The sequence below is a fragment of the Stylophora pistillata genome, chromosome 13 (genome assembly GCF_964205215.1).
Source record: "Stylophora pistillata chromosome 13, jaStyPist1.2, whole genome shotgun sequence".
NCBI classification, from domain to species: domain Eukaryota; kingdom Metazoa; phylum Cnidaria; class Anthozoa; order Scleractinia; family Pocilloporidae; genus Stylophora; species Stylophora pistillata.
Genome location: NC_142531.1, coordinates 12103060 through 12121175, shown reverse-complemented (window position 1 = coordinate 12121175; position 18116 = coordinate 12103060). Strand labels below are relative to the sequence as shown.

Below are 18116 nucleotides of genomic sequence, written 5' to 3'. Positions count from 1 at the left end.
GTTTAGTTTCGATAGAAGGATCTGATGATCAACAGTGTCAAAAGCTTTATTCAAATCTAGAAAAATGACTCCATTGATTTTCTCGTTATCAATATTATATGCCCAAGAATCTGTCGCTTCCAACAAAGCTGTTACAGTTGAATGATTAGCACGAAACCCTGATTGGTTTTGACATAAAATATCGTTCTCTTCCAAATAGGCATATAACTGTTCAAAAACTATCCTTTCAAACACCTTCGCCATTATTGGAATCACCGATATTGGGTGGTAATTGTTAGCATCACCGCGGTCACCTTGTTTATAAAGAGGGGTAATCCTTGCATATTTCCAGTCGTCTCGGAACGTCCCTTGGCTAATAGATTGATTGAAAATATCACATATCGGCACACAAATGAGATCAGCACATTCCCTGATAAGCCTAGCAGATATTTTGTCAAGGCCTGTTGCCTTTGACTTGTCTAGTTTATTTAAAAGTGAAAATACTTTAGTTGGATTGGTGGGTTGGAGCTTAAACCATTTATCTGTTGCGGTAAGATATCTTTGATAGCTACCACTATCACAATTTATCTCACTGGCAAGTTTTGGACCAATATTAGCAAAGTGGTTATTGAATTCGTTTGATAGCTCCAATGGATTAGTTATTCTTAATCCGTTCACTTTTAGTGAAGCCACTGGCGTTTTCCCAGATTTTCGAGAAGTTAGCTCGTTTATAGTCTGCCAGGTCTTTCGGGAGTCGCTGGTTTGCTTATTAAAACTATTTTGGTAATAAGCTTGCTTATCTGAGCGTATTTGCTTATTGACTATATTTCTTTGTTTCTTAAATAATGCCCAATCGTTAGGATCATTTGTCTTGCCAGCTTTGATTTTTAATATGTCTCTATTATGCATAAGGTCCTTCAATTCAGAGGTAATCCACGGAGAACTCTGTGAACGAACGCGCATCGTTTTCAGTGGGGCATGTTTGTCAGCGATAGCCAGAAATGTACATTTCCATTGCTGCCACATCACGTTTGGGTTGGAAGACTCGTATACATTATCCCAACATTGAGATAGAATATCATAACGAAACTTTTGGCGATCGAAATTTCGGAAATTTCTGTATGTAATAGAATTATGTCCGTTAGACATCCCATTCAGGGCAAGTTTTCTATATACATACACCATGCTATGATCACTTATTAAGTTCACTATAGAAGGACGCGAAGTTGTCATTCCCCTTGGACACGATCCTGATGATGAGAAAGAAAACTCTACTTGTCGGACGACGCAGCATGTACTTGTTGCGAAAGATGAAGGCTTGATTTCAGACGAGGCATACCATGAGTTGAGGATGGTTTTACCAGACAAGGAAAGAAATATCCTTCCGCCAATCTGTGTTCTGAAACAGGAGAGAAGCAGGCAAAATGGGATCATTGCCTTGCATTCAATTTCAGAGGTCTGTCAAAACAAATTAATTTATTTTAACTACACGTACCTAACTACCAAAGCCAAGCGAGACTATAGTGAATAAAATCTGACCAGTGTAGAAATCACAAAAATTCAATTACAAAGAAAAAATCATCAAATTGAATAGACCTCTATGGATTTTCTGAAGAAAAAGTTAATACTTCATTCTTATTTACCACAGGCTAAAAAAGGAGATGGAGTAAGACGCGATATAAAGGCAATTTGGAGTCAGCTGCTGTCCATCCAAAGTATAAACAACACTGTACAAGCTAATGGCAACAAACTCCGCCTGCGCTTTGCTGCTGATGGAAGATGCACCAGCAATAAAATTGGCACTGTCATGGCTGTGTTCAATATTCTCGATGAACAAGAACATGACTGTGACCACCAGTACCCTATCGCTCTGTATAATGTTAATATTTTAAAATCCAGCAGTTTTATAAAGAATGCCAGCTTTTAAGAGACGGTGAATATTAAACATTGTAAATTTATATCTCTACAGTAAAGGAGGATTATTTAGAAGTAAAAACTTGTCTTGGGCCTGTGTTTGCAGAAGTTAATGACCTTCAACGAAATGGTATCGAGGTGGACGGAATACACTACAAAGTAATATGGTAAATACATTATTTTATGTCAAAAAATAATTTTTTCTTCATCAATTACTAGAGATTATGTAAATATTCTAGCTATGAACATAACTTACTATATGTCTCAGTACATGATAGGTCCACTGTGAATTAGGATCCAATCAATCAATCCTTTATTTAAACACGTGACACCTAGGAGTACAGAAGTTCTCGTTAAAACGTGTACGTGTTTGTACAATTAGAAATAAAACATAATTTCTGTAAGAATACAAACAATAAGTAGATCTATTAAATAACTAAAAACAGGATCGAAGATCATGGACAAGAGCTATCAATAAAAAGTTGCAATATTAACAATATTAACAATAACGATATTTACAATCACTACCACTAAGCCATGTGGGCTTTAAGAGAACGCTTGAATGAAACTATATCTTGAGATTCTCTGAGTCTAGGGGGTAGCGCATTCCAAAGTTTACTAGCTAAAAATGAAAAAGACCGATGTAAAAACTCACGATTAAAAGGAGGTAAATCTAGCCTTGTACTGAGCCCGCGTAAACTATACGGTACATTTCTAAAATGAAAAAAATCACTTATATCAGGAGCCCCATTATCATACAAGCACTTATATAACATAACTAACGATTGGAATTGCCTACGATTCTCCAAAGACCTAATGTCGGCCAACGTGAGGAGGAAGTCGTATGACACAGACTTCAAGAAGCCTAATATAGTTCTTAATATAAGGTAATTAGTTGTCTCTATTTTAGTAGTCTCCGTGTTACCTACTCCCAGTAAAAGGGGACTGCAGTACTCAAGATGAGGGAGAACATAGGCCTTATATAATCGAACTAACACGTCCTTTGAAATAAACTTACGTATTCTCCACAAAGCCGAAGCCTTTGCGCATCCCTTATTCAGCTGTTGCTTTATGTGCGCTTTAAATGTTAATTTGCTATCTAGGACCACCCCAAGGATTTTGAGTGTGTCCTTTGTATGGACATTAGAATCATTAAGATGGAAATCATACTGGTATGAAGACGGGCCAATAGCGATAGCTTGCGTTTTGGTGGCATTAATCTGTAAAAAATTCATTGAGAACCATCTCGATAGAACGCTCAGATCAGAGTTAATTAAATACTGCAATACTGTTGGTGAGACATCAGAGGCGTAATGAGTAGTGTCGTCAGCGTATAGCCTCAAGGACGTATTAGTAATAAAATAATTAAGATCATTAACATACAAATTAAATAAGAGTGGACCCAACAGGGAACCCTGTGGTACACCAGTTTTAAAGGTTCTCCACGAAGAATATACACCATCAAGTTTGACTCTGTCTCCGTCCAGTAAGGTAAGCGGTCATAGTTTCCAGCGCATCATGCGTAAAACCATATGCCTTTAATTTAGCTAGGAGAAGCGGGTGACAAACAGAGTCAAAAGCTTTACTTAGGTCGATAGCCACCGCTGCAACAGCTTCTCTTCTGTCAAGACAGGCTCTCCAATCTTCGGTCAATTTCAATAAGGCCATGCAACACGAGTGACCCTTGAGAAAGCCGGACAGGTTCGGTGAGAGTCGCCAATGAAAGGCTTCATACATTTGATCGAACAATACCTTCTCATATAATTTCGATAAGGAAGTCAGAACAGAAACTGGACGATAGCAGGTCTTATCCGTCATACTTTCCTTCTTGAAAACAGGAACAACGTCACTGCTTTTCCAAACTATTGGCCATTGACAATTGGTAATAAAATAAGTGATTAAATGGGTAACCGGCTCGGCAATAACAGGTGAGGAGAAACGAAGTAGCCTCTGAGATATCTTAACAGCCTTGCGAGGGTCAAGAGTATCCAAAATTTTCCTTATGTAGCCAACATCAACTGGGACGAGGTCAAAAACATCACAAGTTTTCTCAGCAATGACTTTAACACTAGGATGATCAACAAACTCAACCATTTCCTTACTGTCACCATCACTCCTGGACACCTCGCAAAAGTAGTTGTTGAACATTTCAGCCACCATTAATGAATCGGTAATTACACGCTCATTCTCAATCAGAATTATCTTTGATTGCTTCTTTTCTTTGCTTGGCAACAAAGGTCTCAACTTATTCCAAAACTCACCATGATGTTTAGTGTTTGACAATGCCTCCATGCAGAACGCCTTCAACCCTTTTCGTTTCAGGGATGTGACCTTGTTTCTCTGTTTCTTGAATTCCTCCCAAGAGGTTGTTGTTGGGCTCTTTGCATGTTTCTTAAACAGTCGATTACGACGAGAGATTTCGCGTTGAATTAATGGAGTTATCCATGGCAACTGATTACCTCTGACCCGTTTTTTCTTTATTGGTGCGTGTTTGTCCAACACTTCAGTGTACAATTGAGCCCAACGGTGCTATAGATCATCAACGTCGTCATAAATGTAAGCAGAACTCCAGGGAACAGTTTTTAGGTCATTTAAAAATTTTTCTAAATCAAATTGTCGCATACTTCTGTATTCAATTTCACGTGCCTTTGCCCTTGGTAATTTATTCTTTCGCACTGCATAAATAAGATCGTGATCACTGAGACCCATATGCAAATTACCACAACTTGCATATCGTTCCGGATGGCTAGCGAGAATGACATCGAGTAAAGACTTTGTTTTTTCAGTCACCCTTGTCGGTTCACTAATTTGGTTTTGCAAACAGAACCTATCACAAAGGTCCATGAGTGAGTTATCCTCAGCATCAACACCGTGCTCCCCAACGAGCAAGTCAATATTAAAATCACCAATCAATCATATTTCCTGACGGCTTGTATACATAAGTTCAATAGCTGATGTAAGCGACGACAAGAAATCAGTAATTTTACAGAATTTAGGTGATCTGTAGCACGCACACACTATAAAGCGAGCCTTTTTAGAATCCATGACATCAAGACATAATGATTCGACTGATTCGGGCTCCAGATTACGTCGTCGACAGACAGGAATATCTTCCCGTACAAAAGCTATCAAGCCACCAGCTCCTTTCTTGCGATCACGTCAAATAGTGCGATATCCCGGTTGTTGGAGAAAACTATCTGAGGTTGTACCATCGAGCTTTGTCTCCGAAATAAAGAAAATGTCAAATAGGCACTTGTTAAGAATATTCTTGACCTCGTCAAGCTTATTTTGTAAAGAGTTGATGTTCAAATGACCTATTTTCAGATTGGATTTGTAGTAACCATTGACGTTCCTAAAAAACCAGACAATAGAGTCTCCTGAATGTTCCTCCGCAATCTCAAAAACCTCGCCAGTGGAGCTTGAATCGCATGCCGCCGAAGGTGAGAGATCATCAAAGAAGCTGTCAGAAAACTGAGGCATCGTACAAGAAAAGCAATACCAGATCCCTTGTTCCAACCAAGGGGCCCAAATATCCATTGCACAAGAAAGCGGTATGCAGTGGCGCGACAGCTCCTACGAAAGAAGAAAAGTTTACAGTTTTTATGAGTTATAGCACTTGGAGTTGTATTTTTAACAAACCAGTGTCATCTCCTCCCCCCCTCCACCAAAACCATCAAAAACAAAATAATAACATTCAGTGAAGTTGACACAATTGATGTTAGAGTGATCAACAAAATATTGTTTTCAGGTTCTTCTTTTAATTCTTACAAGACTTTTACATCTGAAACTATTGCTTAGATATTGCCAATAATATCGGACCATTATTGCTGTTGGAATGAAGTCGGTCTTAGTCAAATTACACAGAAAACATTCTGCAGCAAACTAACTTGTAAGCTATTTTTATGTACTCGAGTAGGTTAGCGTCATCCACATTTGGTCGATGAGTTCCTCTGGTTGGAAACTTGTAAGCCCGGCAAATCGTGTCCTTCATCAGAGGGCACACCTGCTCAAGTACTGTGATATTTGTCAGAGCGCGAAGTCTGGATGGTTGAGCACGCAATTACCTTCAATGCCTTCAAAGGTCAGTTTTGCCATGGCTGCCGTGACTTCCTTGCTGCAACGAAACTCCAAGCCATTACACAGAAGTTCTGTATAGCAGTTGTTGCAACGACATCTGAATTCAGAACAATGTAAAAATCAGGAAAGACTGATAAGCGCGAGCCTGAGACAACTTAGTATTATGCAAACACACTCGAATAGACGAAAACAAACGAAGAGAAGGTGTAATGTCGGAGTTTCGCTTTAAGTTTTCACCTGCCATTCATTTACGGTTATTTGATTCTCGGACCTAGACTCCAATATTGACTGAGTCAAACCATCTTCGTCTTCTTATCTGGTTCTTCATAGCCTTCAGGTGCTCAGGTTCAAATCGGTATGGCTCCACGAGTCCGCCAACCACTCCGAAATCTCTCTTGTTTTCGCTTTCTCCTGCCTCTGAAACATTCCTAGAACTCAAGTTGGAGTCCGAATCATCAGAACTGGAAACTATATAAGATATAGTAGCAGGCTAAGATGTATTTGCTGAATTAAAGTTGCCAAGAACTTTAAGATTTACTGTGGATTACAGTGTGGGAACTTCGAAGGCTCAGAATACACGAAATGGACACACTTAAGAAGTACTCTTTGAGCTCTGATCGGAGAAATTTTTGGACCGTTATTTTACGTTTTTATGTTTTAAAACCACCCTTCTATGATTGAAAAACCTTTTTCATTTCAAAAAGGGTATTCATGAAATTCACTTCAGTAGCACTTTCATTCACAAATGAGAAACGTATACTCTTTTACTCTTTCAAGATTATCATTGGCTTCTTTTTCACCCCAGCACTATTCTTAGCAACAAAGGCCGCCATTTCATTTGTTTATCACTCGCCAAAAACTATCAAATGCATTCAAAAGCCTAAAATAGAAAAAAGGAAAAAGGTAACAGGAATCGACCAACCGAGCGCCATTCATCACATCATACCTACAACTCTTGCGCATGTGCACACTCGCTCTCGCACTCACTCTCGCTCTTGAGCATGTGCACACTTCACGAGTTAAAAATGGCTCCCTATCATCAATAATATGTTGTGTATTCCACAAGCATTAAGATGGCTAGCAGTGATAGCTCTTCCTCTTCAAGCAGTGACTCTATCTTCAGGACGAGAAATTAGATGCAAATTGGTATGGCTGAAGGAGAAAGTTAAGTCCACTCCACGTGGGCATAACTAAATCGTGATGGAAGGGTGCAAGAAGTCTGTTTCACCAGGGGAATGACCAAAAAGGAGACTCGGGAAGCAATTGTCACGACTTTTCAAGGATTGCGTGGCTTCAAAGGTAGAAGGTATGACTTTCATTCATTTGCTTTATGTACAGAAAATATGTGACCTCTCACGCGAAAACGTTCCTTAGGAATGAACGCACGACAAGCAAACAGATGAGAAACGGATAGCCAAGCCGTTTGAAACAGAACAGCCAAACGGATGCACGGATGAAGAAAATATTTGGACTGATGAAGTCAAATGGAAAAATGGTTGAAAAAAATATTCGCACGGATGAAGTCAAACGGATACGCGGATGAAGAAAATTCTTGCACGGATAAAGTGAGACGGACACACCTGACAAAAATTTCTGAACAGGTGCAGTCAAACGGATACTCGGCTGACAAAAAATAATTGCAGTCGAGCGGATGAACTGATAAAAGTTTTTGAATGGATGTGGTTGAACGAATGTACAAATGAATAAAAATTTAATAATTAATTTTGAACCGCTGCGGTCGATCAGCCAGACGACCGAAGATAATAATCATAATCGTAATACCCTAATTCTGGAACAAGCGACTTTGCAGCTTTATAAGAACGAACAGCTCAATCCTTTTCTAATAAAGGACAACTGATTGATTCAAAAATCTTGATCTGCATTGTACTTCATAGTTTCAAGAATAATTGTTATAATAATTGCAAATTTTTTTTGCACGGATAGCCCGAGCTGTTCGAACAGAAGCAAATTTTTTTCCCACAGATAGCCCAAGCCGTTCGAAAAGAAGCAACTTTTTTTCGCACGGTTAGCCCGACCTGTTCGAACGAATGCAAATTTTTTCACACAGATAGTCCAACCCGTTCGAACAGATGCAAATTTTTTTCGCACGGATAGCCCGAGCCATTTGAACGGATGCAATTTTTTTTGCACGTATAACCCGAGCTGTTCAAACGGATGCCCAATCCATTCACACAGCTAGTGTACAGCATACACACGGCATCCGTGCATAGGAACATTTTCGCGTGAGAGGTCACATATTCTCTCGTGCATGACGCAAAGTTGAAATAAAATGAAGGAGAAGATAGACTGCTTAGGTTCCCGTTTTCTAGGCATGTGCAAGACAGACAAAAAGAAAATAAAGACAACTTAGCCCACACGTGGCTACGTCACCCAGAAATATCTTCTGAGCACACAAGTATAAAGAAAACACATTAAGTAGCTGTTTTACTTACAAGGATACATTTTATGATCTCTAAAGCTGACTTTTTAATATAATTTTTAAGCATCCATATTTACAAGTCCACAAGTAGAGGGAGCAAGATGGAGAGGGTGTTAAAAGGCATACCCACTGCAAAGTCAATTTTACAAAAATGCGGCACGACCACAAGAAAAAATTTCATCTCGGTCAAAGAAAAGCCAGGTAAAGATTTGTACATATTGAATTACTCTGACTACTATTCTTCATCACTTTCCAGTACAAAAAAGTAGGGGAAAACTGCTTGAAATATTGGTTAATACTCATTCAGTTAGCAAAAATGCATCTGTCTGAATAAACATAAAATTCAGGATCAGAACCTGCCATCAATTTTTCAATTTAAACAATTGGACATCATTCAAAATGGGCAAGCTCAAATAAAAAGTAATCAGCAATGTTTCATGATCAGTATCGCAACTGGTACTTCTCAATATGCACAACAATAGCGTTGAAATGTGAAGATGATAGTACAGAATTCTGTCTTATAGTTGGACACTACCCAGATACTACTGCCCCAACAAAGACAAAACCTCAGAAAAGTGAAGGTACTGTATTTCCCTAATGTGTTTAATGATTATTGCTTTGGGCAAATATAACTTGATTCCTGTAATTTTTAAATTACTGCCTCAAGAGGCAGTGCCATTTAACTGATTTAGACCAAGTCACCCATATTGATGAGTAAAAAAAGTTACATTGCTGTGTACATACCGCTAGTCTTGCAATATAGAAGTACCTTTGTAATAGCACTCAAACAAACATCACTTTCCCCTAAGATTTCTTAAGCTTTGTATGTGGTTGAAAGTTTTCAACCAGATCTAATTTCTAGTTTGAACTTAAAAATCGCTTTTTCATAAGCATTCATTTCACAAGAAAGTTCGTTGAACTGATTTGAAAAATGAAATCTTAGGTGCTAAGCGCAAGTCCAGTGCACAAGCTCATGACAAGGCAACAGATGTGGAGAACAGAGTTCTGAGGCATTTAATGTAACATCAGACTCTGACGATGGAAGCCTAATGAGGTCTGTCTTTGCAACCTCAGAAAATAACACCACAAACTCAATTGTGGCACGCTAGGAAAGAGGTAGAATACCGATTTCATGGTTTCTAAACAGCATCAATTCAATGGCAAATCCTTATCCCGAATACAATAAAATCCCATGCTATCATAGTTGACAATTATTTACTTGTTAGGAGTAATGTTTACATTCTCTTCATTTCAGATGATAGTCAATTCAGTGAACTTTTTCGACGCTTCCAAGATGTGCTTGAGCAAAGAGATATCCACTACCTATTTGTCAATGTCGACTGCAAGGAGGTATGTGTTCTTCACACTTCATATTTCGCTGGTGAGCCACCCACAGTGATATCAAAATTTGACAGCTACAATTATTGTTCTCATATGTGCTTCCTTAACATTTATAAAGTCATATGTTAGTAAATTCATATGCATAGTACAAATTTGCCAATGAACTGCAAAATTAAAAAAATCAGGGTCTTTTTCTTGACACGGTAACAGGGCAGAGGTAAGACTGAGGAGAACAAGACTTTAAGTGAGGGTACGATTGGACAAACACAATTTATTAAGTTTCATGGCTACTGAATTTCTCCAGTTTTCTAATTTGCTAAAAGCATTCCAAAATGGGAAATTCCACTCCCAGATGACCAAGAGCACTAAAAACCCTTCAAATAAATCACCACAACAATTTCTTCTTGCTATGCCCATAGAACCAGAAAAGAAGAAAAAGAAGACACGAAAGACAAGAAAGAATAAAAATATTCCATCTCTGCAAGAAGGCAATGAGAAAACTACTGAAAGTGTAGAAATGTAGAAGTTGGAACTGAGATTAAAAAGAATTAACCTTAAGTGAGCATGCAATGTCTTCTACATAGCCTTAAGTTTTCTTTTCATTCCTGTCAAAAAGTTTTCTTTGTATATATGATGAGAATAAACAATATCAAGTTTTCCAACATGTATTAGTTGATTGCAATCTGGCCAGAAGGTATCATTGACAACATTATTATCCAGAGGCAAAGAGGTCATTCAGCTTTAAAAAAGATGCGACAGATAATAACAAACTTTACGTTTCAGAAGAACCCAACCCAGCACTTTATTGATCTAGAGATGCTCGAAAGGAAGTTGCCTGATCATCAAGGGAATAGATCCATCGAATGTGTTCGTGTTGACAGTACAAGAGACGAGGGACCAGCGCACATAAAAGTTCAGTTCCTATGGACAGAGAGACACATTGACAAACGAAGGATCTGCACTGTGGTAGCCTCAAGGCAGAGCGGAAGTTGAATTAATGAATGGCTGTATAGCAAAGGCACATGCAAATCTTTACATTCCTTCAACTCTGTCAGGGAACAATTATGATTCAAATGGCCTTAACAGTGAGAAACTACGTGAAACCCTAGACATTGCAACCGATGTTTATATTCACAGGGTCAATGGGTCAGCATGCTGTGGGACAACCCTGCAACTGTTCAAAGGAGGTCAGAATGAAGCCATTACTGCGAGAAGGCAGAGCCTTTTGGTCTTCCTTAAGAGTAATGCAAAAGAAAGAATGCAGCTAAAGCAAAGCAACCCAGACTTGTTGAAGTACTTCGAGAGTGTCTGGAGTGTTTGTGAAAATCACATGAACAAGGCTCTTTCAGAGATTATATATTTAAGTTAATCCTGTGTTTAAAACCAGAATGTCCCCATCCCTTGTGAGCTGACAAGTCTGTGAGAAGAGATGCAGTATGGTATGAAAATGGGCCAGTGTTAGCATACATTCCTGTACCTATTCTAGACCCAAAACGGCCATGGGGTGGGAAATGCCAGGAATCCACTACCTTCTCTTCCCGCCACTACATGTCACCTCAACAGCGTGAAGAATTTGTTAAAAAGCATGGTGCCGTAGGGTTAATGTACAAACCCCCAAGTGTTGGAATAAAGGAACAACTTTATGAACCTGTGAGGACAGGGAGAAGTGTATCCGAAAGCAAGTTGGAGGACATTGCCAAGAAGACGTTGCTTTCTATAGAGGAACTGCAAATGCACGTTGAACATTTAAGAGGCTGTCCACCTAAGAACGGATAAGGCAAATTTCGGACCTTCACCGATTTCCCTGATTTTTACTGTGAAAGTCGATACTTCTATCCCATGAACAAATATTGCGTTTATTTTGAACCAGTCCGGTTTTTTCATTTTTACGAGATATTTTTCAAGGTGACCTCAAAGGCACCCAGTTTCCCCCCCCCCCTGGACCTCCATAATTTAGCTACAAAAGTCGATCGCTGCTGAAGCCGTATTTTCAACTCTAAAAAGCTTTCTATTTTATATGTCTAAGATCAACCCTCTGCCACTACGTTAACGGTCAAATGATTACACTGTTTATATTTTTCACTGACTTACAAATTTTTCAAAATACTTACCTCGAGCACTGAAATTTGTGATGCGTGAGGTACATGTGGTTGAAAGCTATTTTCTCTTATGTGGGACCTGATCTAGAGTCAAATCTATTACAGCCTATAAGCACTTATACCTAATAAGTAAATTATGGAATAAAACTTTTGGGCACTCTTCATGGCGCGCCGCACAGAGCTTTGCAAATTTCACAAATATTCGCCATTTTGATCAAAATCAAAGATAACGCGATCCGGCTAACAGGTAAATTTGGGATCTGAGAACTTGTTACAAATCATAAAATAAAACTGAAGAGCGGATTTTTATATTGAAAAATACATATCATGCGACTTTTTCGCCATTAAGTTGAAAAAATTGGTGTTATAAAGAGGAAAGACCTGTGTTTATAGTTAATAAATTATGCAAATTAGCATTATTTAAAATTGTGTCCATAAAAATTTTTTTTCTTCGATGTTCTTCAACGCAAAGAGCTGTCTCTTTTAACTGAAGAGCATATTATTCCACACTTCTAAGGCAAGGTATTTTTTGAGTTTATGGCCATTTTCATCTCCCACCAAGCGCTGATTAAGTAAAACAGCAGTGTTTGTTTTGCACTCTTATCGCCAACTAATTCAGTTATCATCAACCACAGAGAAGTGGACATCGAAGATCTTACCAATAATATTTCCTTAACCTCTCTTCAGTAGCAAGAGATGTTTTTTTTTTCCAGCAAGACGCAACAGAGCTCGTTTTCCTAACAGCTTCTTTTATCGGTCAGCGAACAGGTATTTAAGTCTTACGGTATGACTTTTCAGAGTCACAGTATGGCAAGGATTGTGTGATCGTATCCTGTGCCCAATGAAAACATGCATCCGATGTTTCTGCAACGAAGGACACGACATTCTAACAGTGGGAGACATGAGAAAGGCGCTCTCTGAGAGACCAGTGAGAGGTACATCTGCGTGCGTATGTGAAGTTGACAAGTCTAAGAGAACCTTAGAAGTAAACAAGATAGATTGTTTTAGCAAGCTACACAACATCCAGTTTGGGGAAAAAAGTATACGTGCGTGGAGGTCGTACGGAATAGGGCGTGGCAAGGAGATTTCTTACCACCAGCTAGTTTCAAATGACCAAGGGGACACCGCTCTCGTTGTAAGTAAGGAGTTCTTCCCTTTTCACAATGCAGGTGTATATGAATACACAGTTCCTGGAGCAGAGGGTTAAAATGAAGACGATGATTTGGACGATTCAAAGATGGACATGTTTGAATATTCGGAGCCTGGATGCGTGAAGAGTTTCCAAACGTTTTCAGAGCTCGATTTACATTTGAACGTAGGGGACCATTGTGTGAAGGATGAAAGGCTGTCAGAAACAGTATATGATAAACTCCGTAGAGATTGGGCAGAGAGGTTTACGACATCAGTCAGCATCACTGACGAACTACAGTACGAAACTAGTACCCACCAGGTTGTATGTGACTCAATGCCTCCAGTAAACACTGTCAGTATGGGCTGGGCCCTACCCAAGCCACGCGCAGGATCCACTAGATTCAGTTGCAAAGTTAAGAATTATTTAACAGCAAATTTTGATCAAGGCGAACAATCAGGGCTAAAAGCTGACCCTCTGCAGGTTTCAAATGATATGCGAAAGGCAAGAGACGAGCAGAATAATAGGTTGTTTGACCGAGACGAGTGGCTTACCAAGAGCCAAGTGTAGGGGTTTTTCTCTCGCCTTTCAGCAAACAGAAAAAGGCAACGAACACCCTCAGAAATCGAGCAAAATCCGAAGGAACTGTCCTTATAGGAAGAGGAAGCTGAACGACAACAGCTGATGGAACACATCCTTAATGAACTAAAGCCGCAGCACCCTCTGTCCTACGATGCCTTTAATCTGTGTGAGTGCGCAAAGGAGAATAAGCTTAGTCTTTTTAAGGTAGCGATGCTCAAAGAAATCTCGTTTTTTGAAGTACCATTTAAATCGAGAGACAGGAAAAAAGACCTTATTGAGCAACTGATGTCATTTATACAGGAATGCCAATGCTTTAATTAAACTATATCAGAAGCTGCATAGCCCAGGAAAACAAATGATGGTGCTTGTGGAGCGAGTTTGTTTTAGAACAATAGGCACAGCCTCAAAGTAACCTGATAAACAGTTGTACTCAGCGAATTAACGTACTCAATAGGCCTTTTGCAGCTAGAGGTCACGTGCTTGGAAACCCCATAGCAACGCCTTGCTGGACTGCAAGCGTTCCAGTAAACAAAAGTGTTATAGAGGTCAAGTTCGTGTGGTTTCAAACAAAAGTTTCAAGTGGTTTAGAGACTCAGTTTTTTTTTAATCTTGTCATTATCGTCACGTATCGTACTGAACCCTAGTTTTGGATTATATTGAGAACCGACTGCTGTTTCAAACGCCCGCTTCAGGAAGGTTTGCGGATGCAAACGCTCGTCGCGACGAATAAAAATGGCGACTTCGCAAGGTATGTGTAGTAAAAAATACACCTAGAACGTTACTTATTTAAACTATTTTGGTCGAAAACTGCTAAGAAACAAAAGTATATTCCAGAAAAAAAAAGATTTTCAAAGGAATGAAGACCGTAAATGTCCAAACAAGGAAAATTTTTGTGTTTGAAGTTGTGTTATACAAGCGCCACAAAAGCACCCACGCTAAAAGCGACAACATATGTAATGTCTCTTTTATATGTTCTCCTAAGGTAACACCGGTGATGATGGCAATGAAATTACTGTTACAAAAGTTCGTGGAAAGTCCACAACTTTTCACTGTTGTGTTCCCCGCTGTAACGGAGACTCGAGGTATGACAGCGATCTAATTTTTCATCGAATACCCGGTCAACCAGGCAAAGAGGATATACGAAAACAGTGGCTTGTGAAAATACGAAGAGACGAAGGCCCAAAATTCAAGGTATGAGTAGGGTCGGTTTCAGATTAAAGAATTTAGAGAACTGGCATTCAATTTTATACTGGTTTGTGTTTTTAGATTTCTACCGCTACAAGGGTATGTTCCAGGCATTTTATTGATGAGGATTACCTTGCACCGGATAAAGCTGGGCGTAGATTGCTTAAGAGGGGAGCTGTTCCTTCGAAGTTTGATTGGACGTCTGAGCCAAAAGTGAGGAGGAAGATTATACGACATAGAGATAGGTTAGTTTCCTGTGTATTAACAAACAAGATGTTTTTCTAGTGTCGTTTAGAATACATAATTCATTTATCTTGTATACAGGGATATGCAGATAGATGGGTCAGAGCCAGAGTCAGAAATCAACAACACACCAATTAAGGATACTCAAAAGGAGGAAATACAAGCACTACAAGCTGAATTGCTAGCAACAAAAAAGCAATTAGCTGAAAGCCAGAATGAAACTGCTGCTGCTATTAGAGAGGTGCAGGTTATGAAAGACAAAGCTGAGACAATAAAAGCCCAAGCTGATAAGGAGATAGCTTACTTGAAAAGGCAAGCTGCAGAACAGCTTGCTCTACTCAAATTCGGTTTAGAAAGATTTTCTTCTGACAAAGATTCTATTAGGTTTTACACTAGTTTTCCGTCATATGAACACTTGAGGAATTTTTTTGACTTTGTTAGACCAACGGCAGAAAATATGACCTATTGCTATGCATCAGGTGAAAGAGGGAGTAGGCCCGGCGCTAGGAGCATGCTCTTAATTGAAATGTTTATGTTCCTTGTTCGATTAAAACTTGAGTTGTTTGAGCAAGATTTAGCTCATCGTTTTCAAATTCACCTATCAACTGTATCTAGAAAGCTAAACACCTGGTCTAATTATTTATACTTTTTGCTTGGAACACAAATGATTTGGCCAACTAGAGAGGATGTAGATATACACATGCCAGATGGTTTTAAGGAATTGTATCCTAGTACTAGAGTTATACTTGACTGTACAGAGATTTTTGTGCAGACACCTAGTTCACTTTTACTACAGTCTCAGCTCTATTCTTCATATAAGAGCAGTACAACACTTAAGGGATTGATTGGAATAACCCCACATGGTGCTGTTTCATTTGTTTCCTCACTGTATTCAGGTAGCATTTCTGACAAAGAGATCACTAGATGTAGTGGGATTTTAGATCTGCTTGAGGAAGGGGATTCGGTCATGGCCGACAAAGGATTTGACATTGAACCTTTGTTAAATGCAAAAAATGTAGAATTGAATATTCCTCCCTTTCTTGAGGACCAAACACAGTTTTCGGAGGCAGATGTATTAAAGACCAAGTCAATCGCTAGTTTAAGAATTCATGTAAAGAGGGCAATCAGAAGAATTAAGGAGTACCATTTTTTGGATTCTGATGTGCCACTAACAACACTAGGCTCAATTACTCAAATTTATACTGTTGCTTGCCTTCTTGCAAATTTTCAAGGGCCTTTGATTTTAAATCCAGGTAGATAAGAAATTCTTATGTAGAAATTAATGTGAATGACCCTCAGAGATATTTGGAAATCCATTTAAACTATAACACTTGTTATGTACATAACTTGCGTCTTTTGGCTCTTTTGAAGTCTTGTGTTCTGTTTAAAGTTATTGCAAACAACAAGACCATAAGTTAGTACTAAATAGTTTTTGTTCTCTATTATTTAAAATAGTAAAATTAAGTACTGCTTACTTCTAATGTTCTGTGAGTTTAGTGTGTGTACTTCAATTAATTAGAATACCATATTAAACAAATGAAATGGGTGTAAATTCTTCAACCAATGGCTCAGGAGTTTGAAAATCACTATATTACTATTGAAAGTTCATCAAAACTTTTATATCTTCCACAATTACAAATAATATTGAAAGAAAAAGCTGTCTACTTTGTCCTTTGCTTTCTGAAAGAATTCCTTATCAAAAGCTATCCTTGTACAAACATACAAATCATCTCTAATGTAGGAAAAGAAATCACACCACTGCAGACCTGTAAGCCCAAGTTGGCACTGGACTTGATAAAAATAAATATCTGTAGTCTTAAGTGAGTACAGATTTGTAAGTTGATCTTTAACTAAATATCACACATTATCAAAGGTGGTTTCACCCTCTTTGACTACTTTAATCTCCAATAATCCAAATGGATTTTGTCCATGGTTTATTGCATCCAAGTCGTACACTTTTCTGTCAGGGCTGCAGCCTAACCAAGGGCACTTTGGGTGTATTATTAGTCCTGAAGGAAACAGATTTACTCTGCCCCCCTTTGCAGAATTAGCATAAACCATTGCAGCATGTGGCTCGAGCTGAATCCCTCTTTTCATTGCTGCTGTTTGTATGAATCTTGTTGGGTTTAGTTGCTTAGCTAAACTGTCGAAGTTTGCAACCCTCTTTGCAACAATGCCAAACTTACTCGCTGTTATTCGCTTCTTTCGTAGTAAGTGCCATATACCACAGGAACTTTGTGTCACTGTCTGTTCTTGTACTTTCAAACAAGCTTCAGGTGTAACAGCTAAGGACTGAATTGCAGCTTGTTGCTTTGCATTAAGGGGAAATCCTGAGAAATTATTTTGGAATCCTAATTCTGCACTGTCAAGTGGTATTACTGGAAAACCAGTGCAAGTAAAATCATTTATAATGTACTCTGTTGACAACTTCTGTTGATATGATAAAACACACCCCTTAGGCACATCACCAAATTTGCATGGCACAAAGGATACACTGCTGAGTTCATTTACACTAGGTACAATGTTTGCAAATAGTGGTTGAGGCTCAAGACCGTCGAAAGTTTCTTTCGTTAATGTTCCATACATAGTTGCTGGTGAGTAGATTGCGCTCTTTATATACTTACTATAAACTGCACCCATTTGAGGTTTCTTGACCAACACATCTTGTATCTGTGTAGGTTCTATTTTTTTCCCACGTGGCACACTCCATCTTTGCTTCATCATTGTACATGTCAGTTCATCTGGTATTGATTTGTGTCCAAGCTGCTTTAATAGGGCTAGGTAGTAAAGTAAACCAACTACATGATGGCAAAATCCACCGATGCCAGCAACACAGGAGCATCTCCCAGCCAAAGAATTATCTCCAGTAAGTTTTATGGTTACTTCCAATTTATGAGGTGGCTCACTTTTTCTCATTGACCGGTAGCACTTACAGCCAATAATCGAAGTATCTCCATTGTAGATAACTGAAAACAATAAAAGATATCGTTTCAAATTACTGGACAATTGTGTTCATATATTTAATATTATATTTTGGGTTATAGTAAGAAAACAGAATATCTATGTACCTTTAATATCGTGTAGATAGCCTGGCTCAGCCATAAACTTGCACGCTTTTGCCGTGTTG

The 18116-nt window shown here is 38.8% G+C and overlaps 4 protein-coding genes and 1 pseudogene across 7 annotated transcripts in view; 3 read left to right on the top strand and 2 right to left on the bottom strand.

Moving 5' to 3' along the window:
- Positions 1 to 405: 405 nt before the first annotated feature.
- LOC148717666 (uncharacterized) lies at positions 406 to 5699 on the bottom strand (annotated as a pseudogene). The gene is made up of 2 exons (XR_015994501.1): positions 2150 to 5699; positions 406 to 1378 (listed from the first exon to the last, which is right to left on the bottom strand). The product of XR_015994501.1 is annotated as an uncharacterized LOC148717666 (transcript).
- Positions 5700 to 6670: 971 nt separating this feature from the next.
- LOC111336560 (uncharacterized) lies at positions 6671 to 11617 on the top strand. Of its 2 annotated transcripts, XM_088742685.1 has the most exons (4): positions 6671 to 8611; positions 8935 to 8991; positions 9666 to 9760; positions 10171 to 11617. In XM_088742685.1, exons 1-4 carry the CDS (start codon positions 8512 to 8514, stop codon positions 10264 to 10266), a joined length of 348 nt encoding a protein of 115 aa, XP_088598811.1. In that variant the 5' UTR covers positions 6671 to 8511; the 3' UTR covers positions 10267 to 11617. The 2 variants fall into 2 exon arrangements, with proteins under 2 accessions (XP_088598811.1, XP_088598810.1); XM_088742684.1 differs by lacking the exon at positions 10171 to 11617 and having other exon boundaries at positions 9666 to 10162.
- Positions 11618 to 14072: 2455 nt separating this feature from the next.
- On the top strand, positions 14073 to 15031 carry LOC148717665 (uncharacterized). Its single transcript, XM_088742683.1, has 3 exons — positions 14073 to 14309; positions 14544 to 14752; positions 14828 to 15031. Exons 1-3 carry the CDS (start codon positions 14294 to 14296, stop codon positions 15029 to 15031), a joined length of 429 nt encoding a protein of 142 aa, XP_088598809.1. The 5' UTR covers positions 14073 to 14293.
- Positions 15032 to 15074: 43 nt separating this feature from the next.
- On the top strand, positions 15075 to 16535 carry LOC148717664 (uncharacterized). Its single transcript, XM_088742680.1, has one exon. The coding sequence runs from the start codon at positions 15075 to 15077 to the stop codon at positions 16248 to 16250; it is 1176 nt and encodes a 391-aa protein (XP_088598806.1). The 3' UTR covers positions 16251 to 16535.
- Positions 16536 to 16586: 51 nt separating this feature from the next.
- Positions 16587 to 18116, bottom strand: part of LOC148717663 (uncharacterized) — a 2012-nt gene continuing 482 nt past the window's right edge. The window contains exons 2-3 of one of the 2 annotated variants that reach the window (XM_088742678.1): positions 18058 to 18116; positions 16587 to 17955 (exon numbers count right to left, since the gene is read on the bottom strand). The exon at positions 18058 to 18116 is cut by the window's right edge and continues 88 nt beyond it. In XM_088742678.1, the coding sequence (XP_088598804.1) occupies positions 16847 to 17955; positions 18058 to 18116 (1168 nt within the window). In that variant the 3' untranslated portion in view covers positions 16587 to 16846. The remainder of the gene's footprint in view (positions 17956 to 18057) is intronic. The other variant, XM_088742679.1, reaches the window with a different exon arrangement.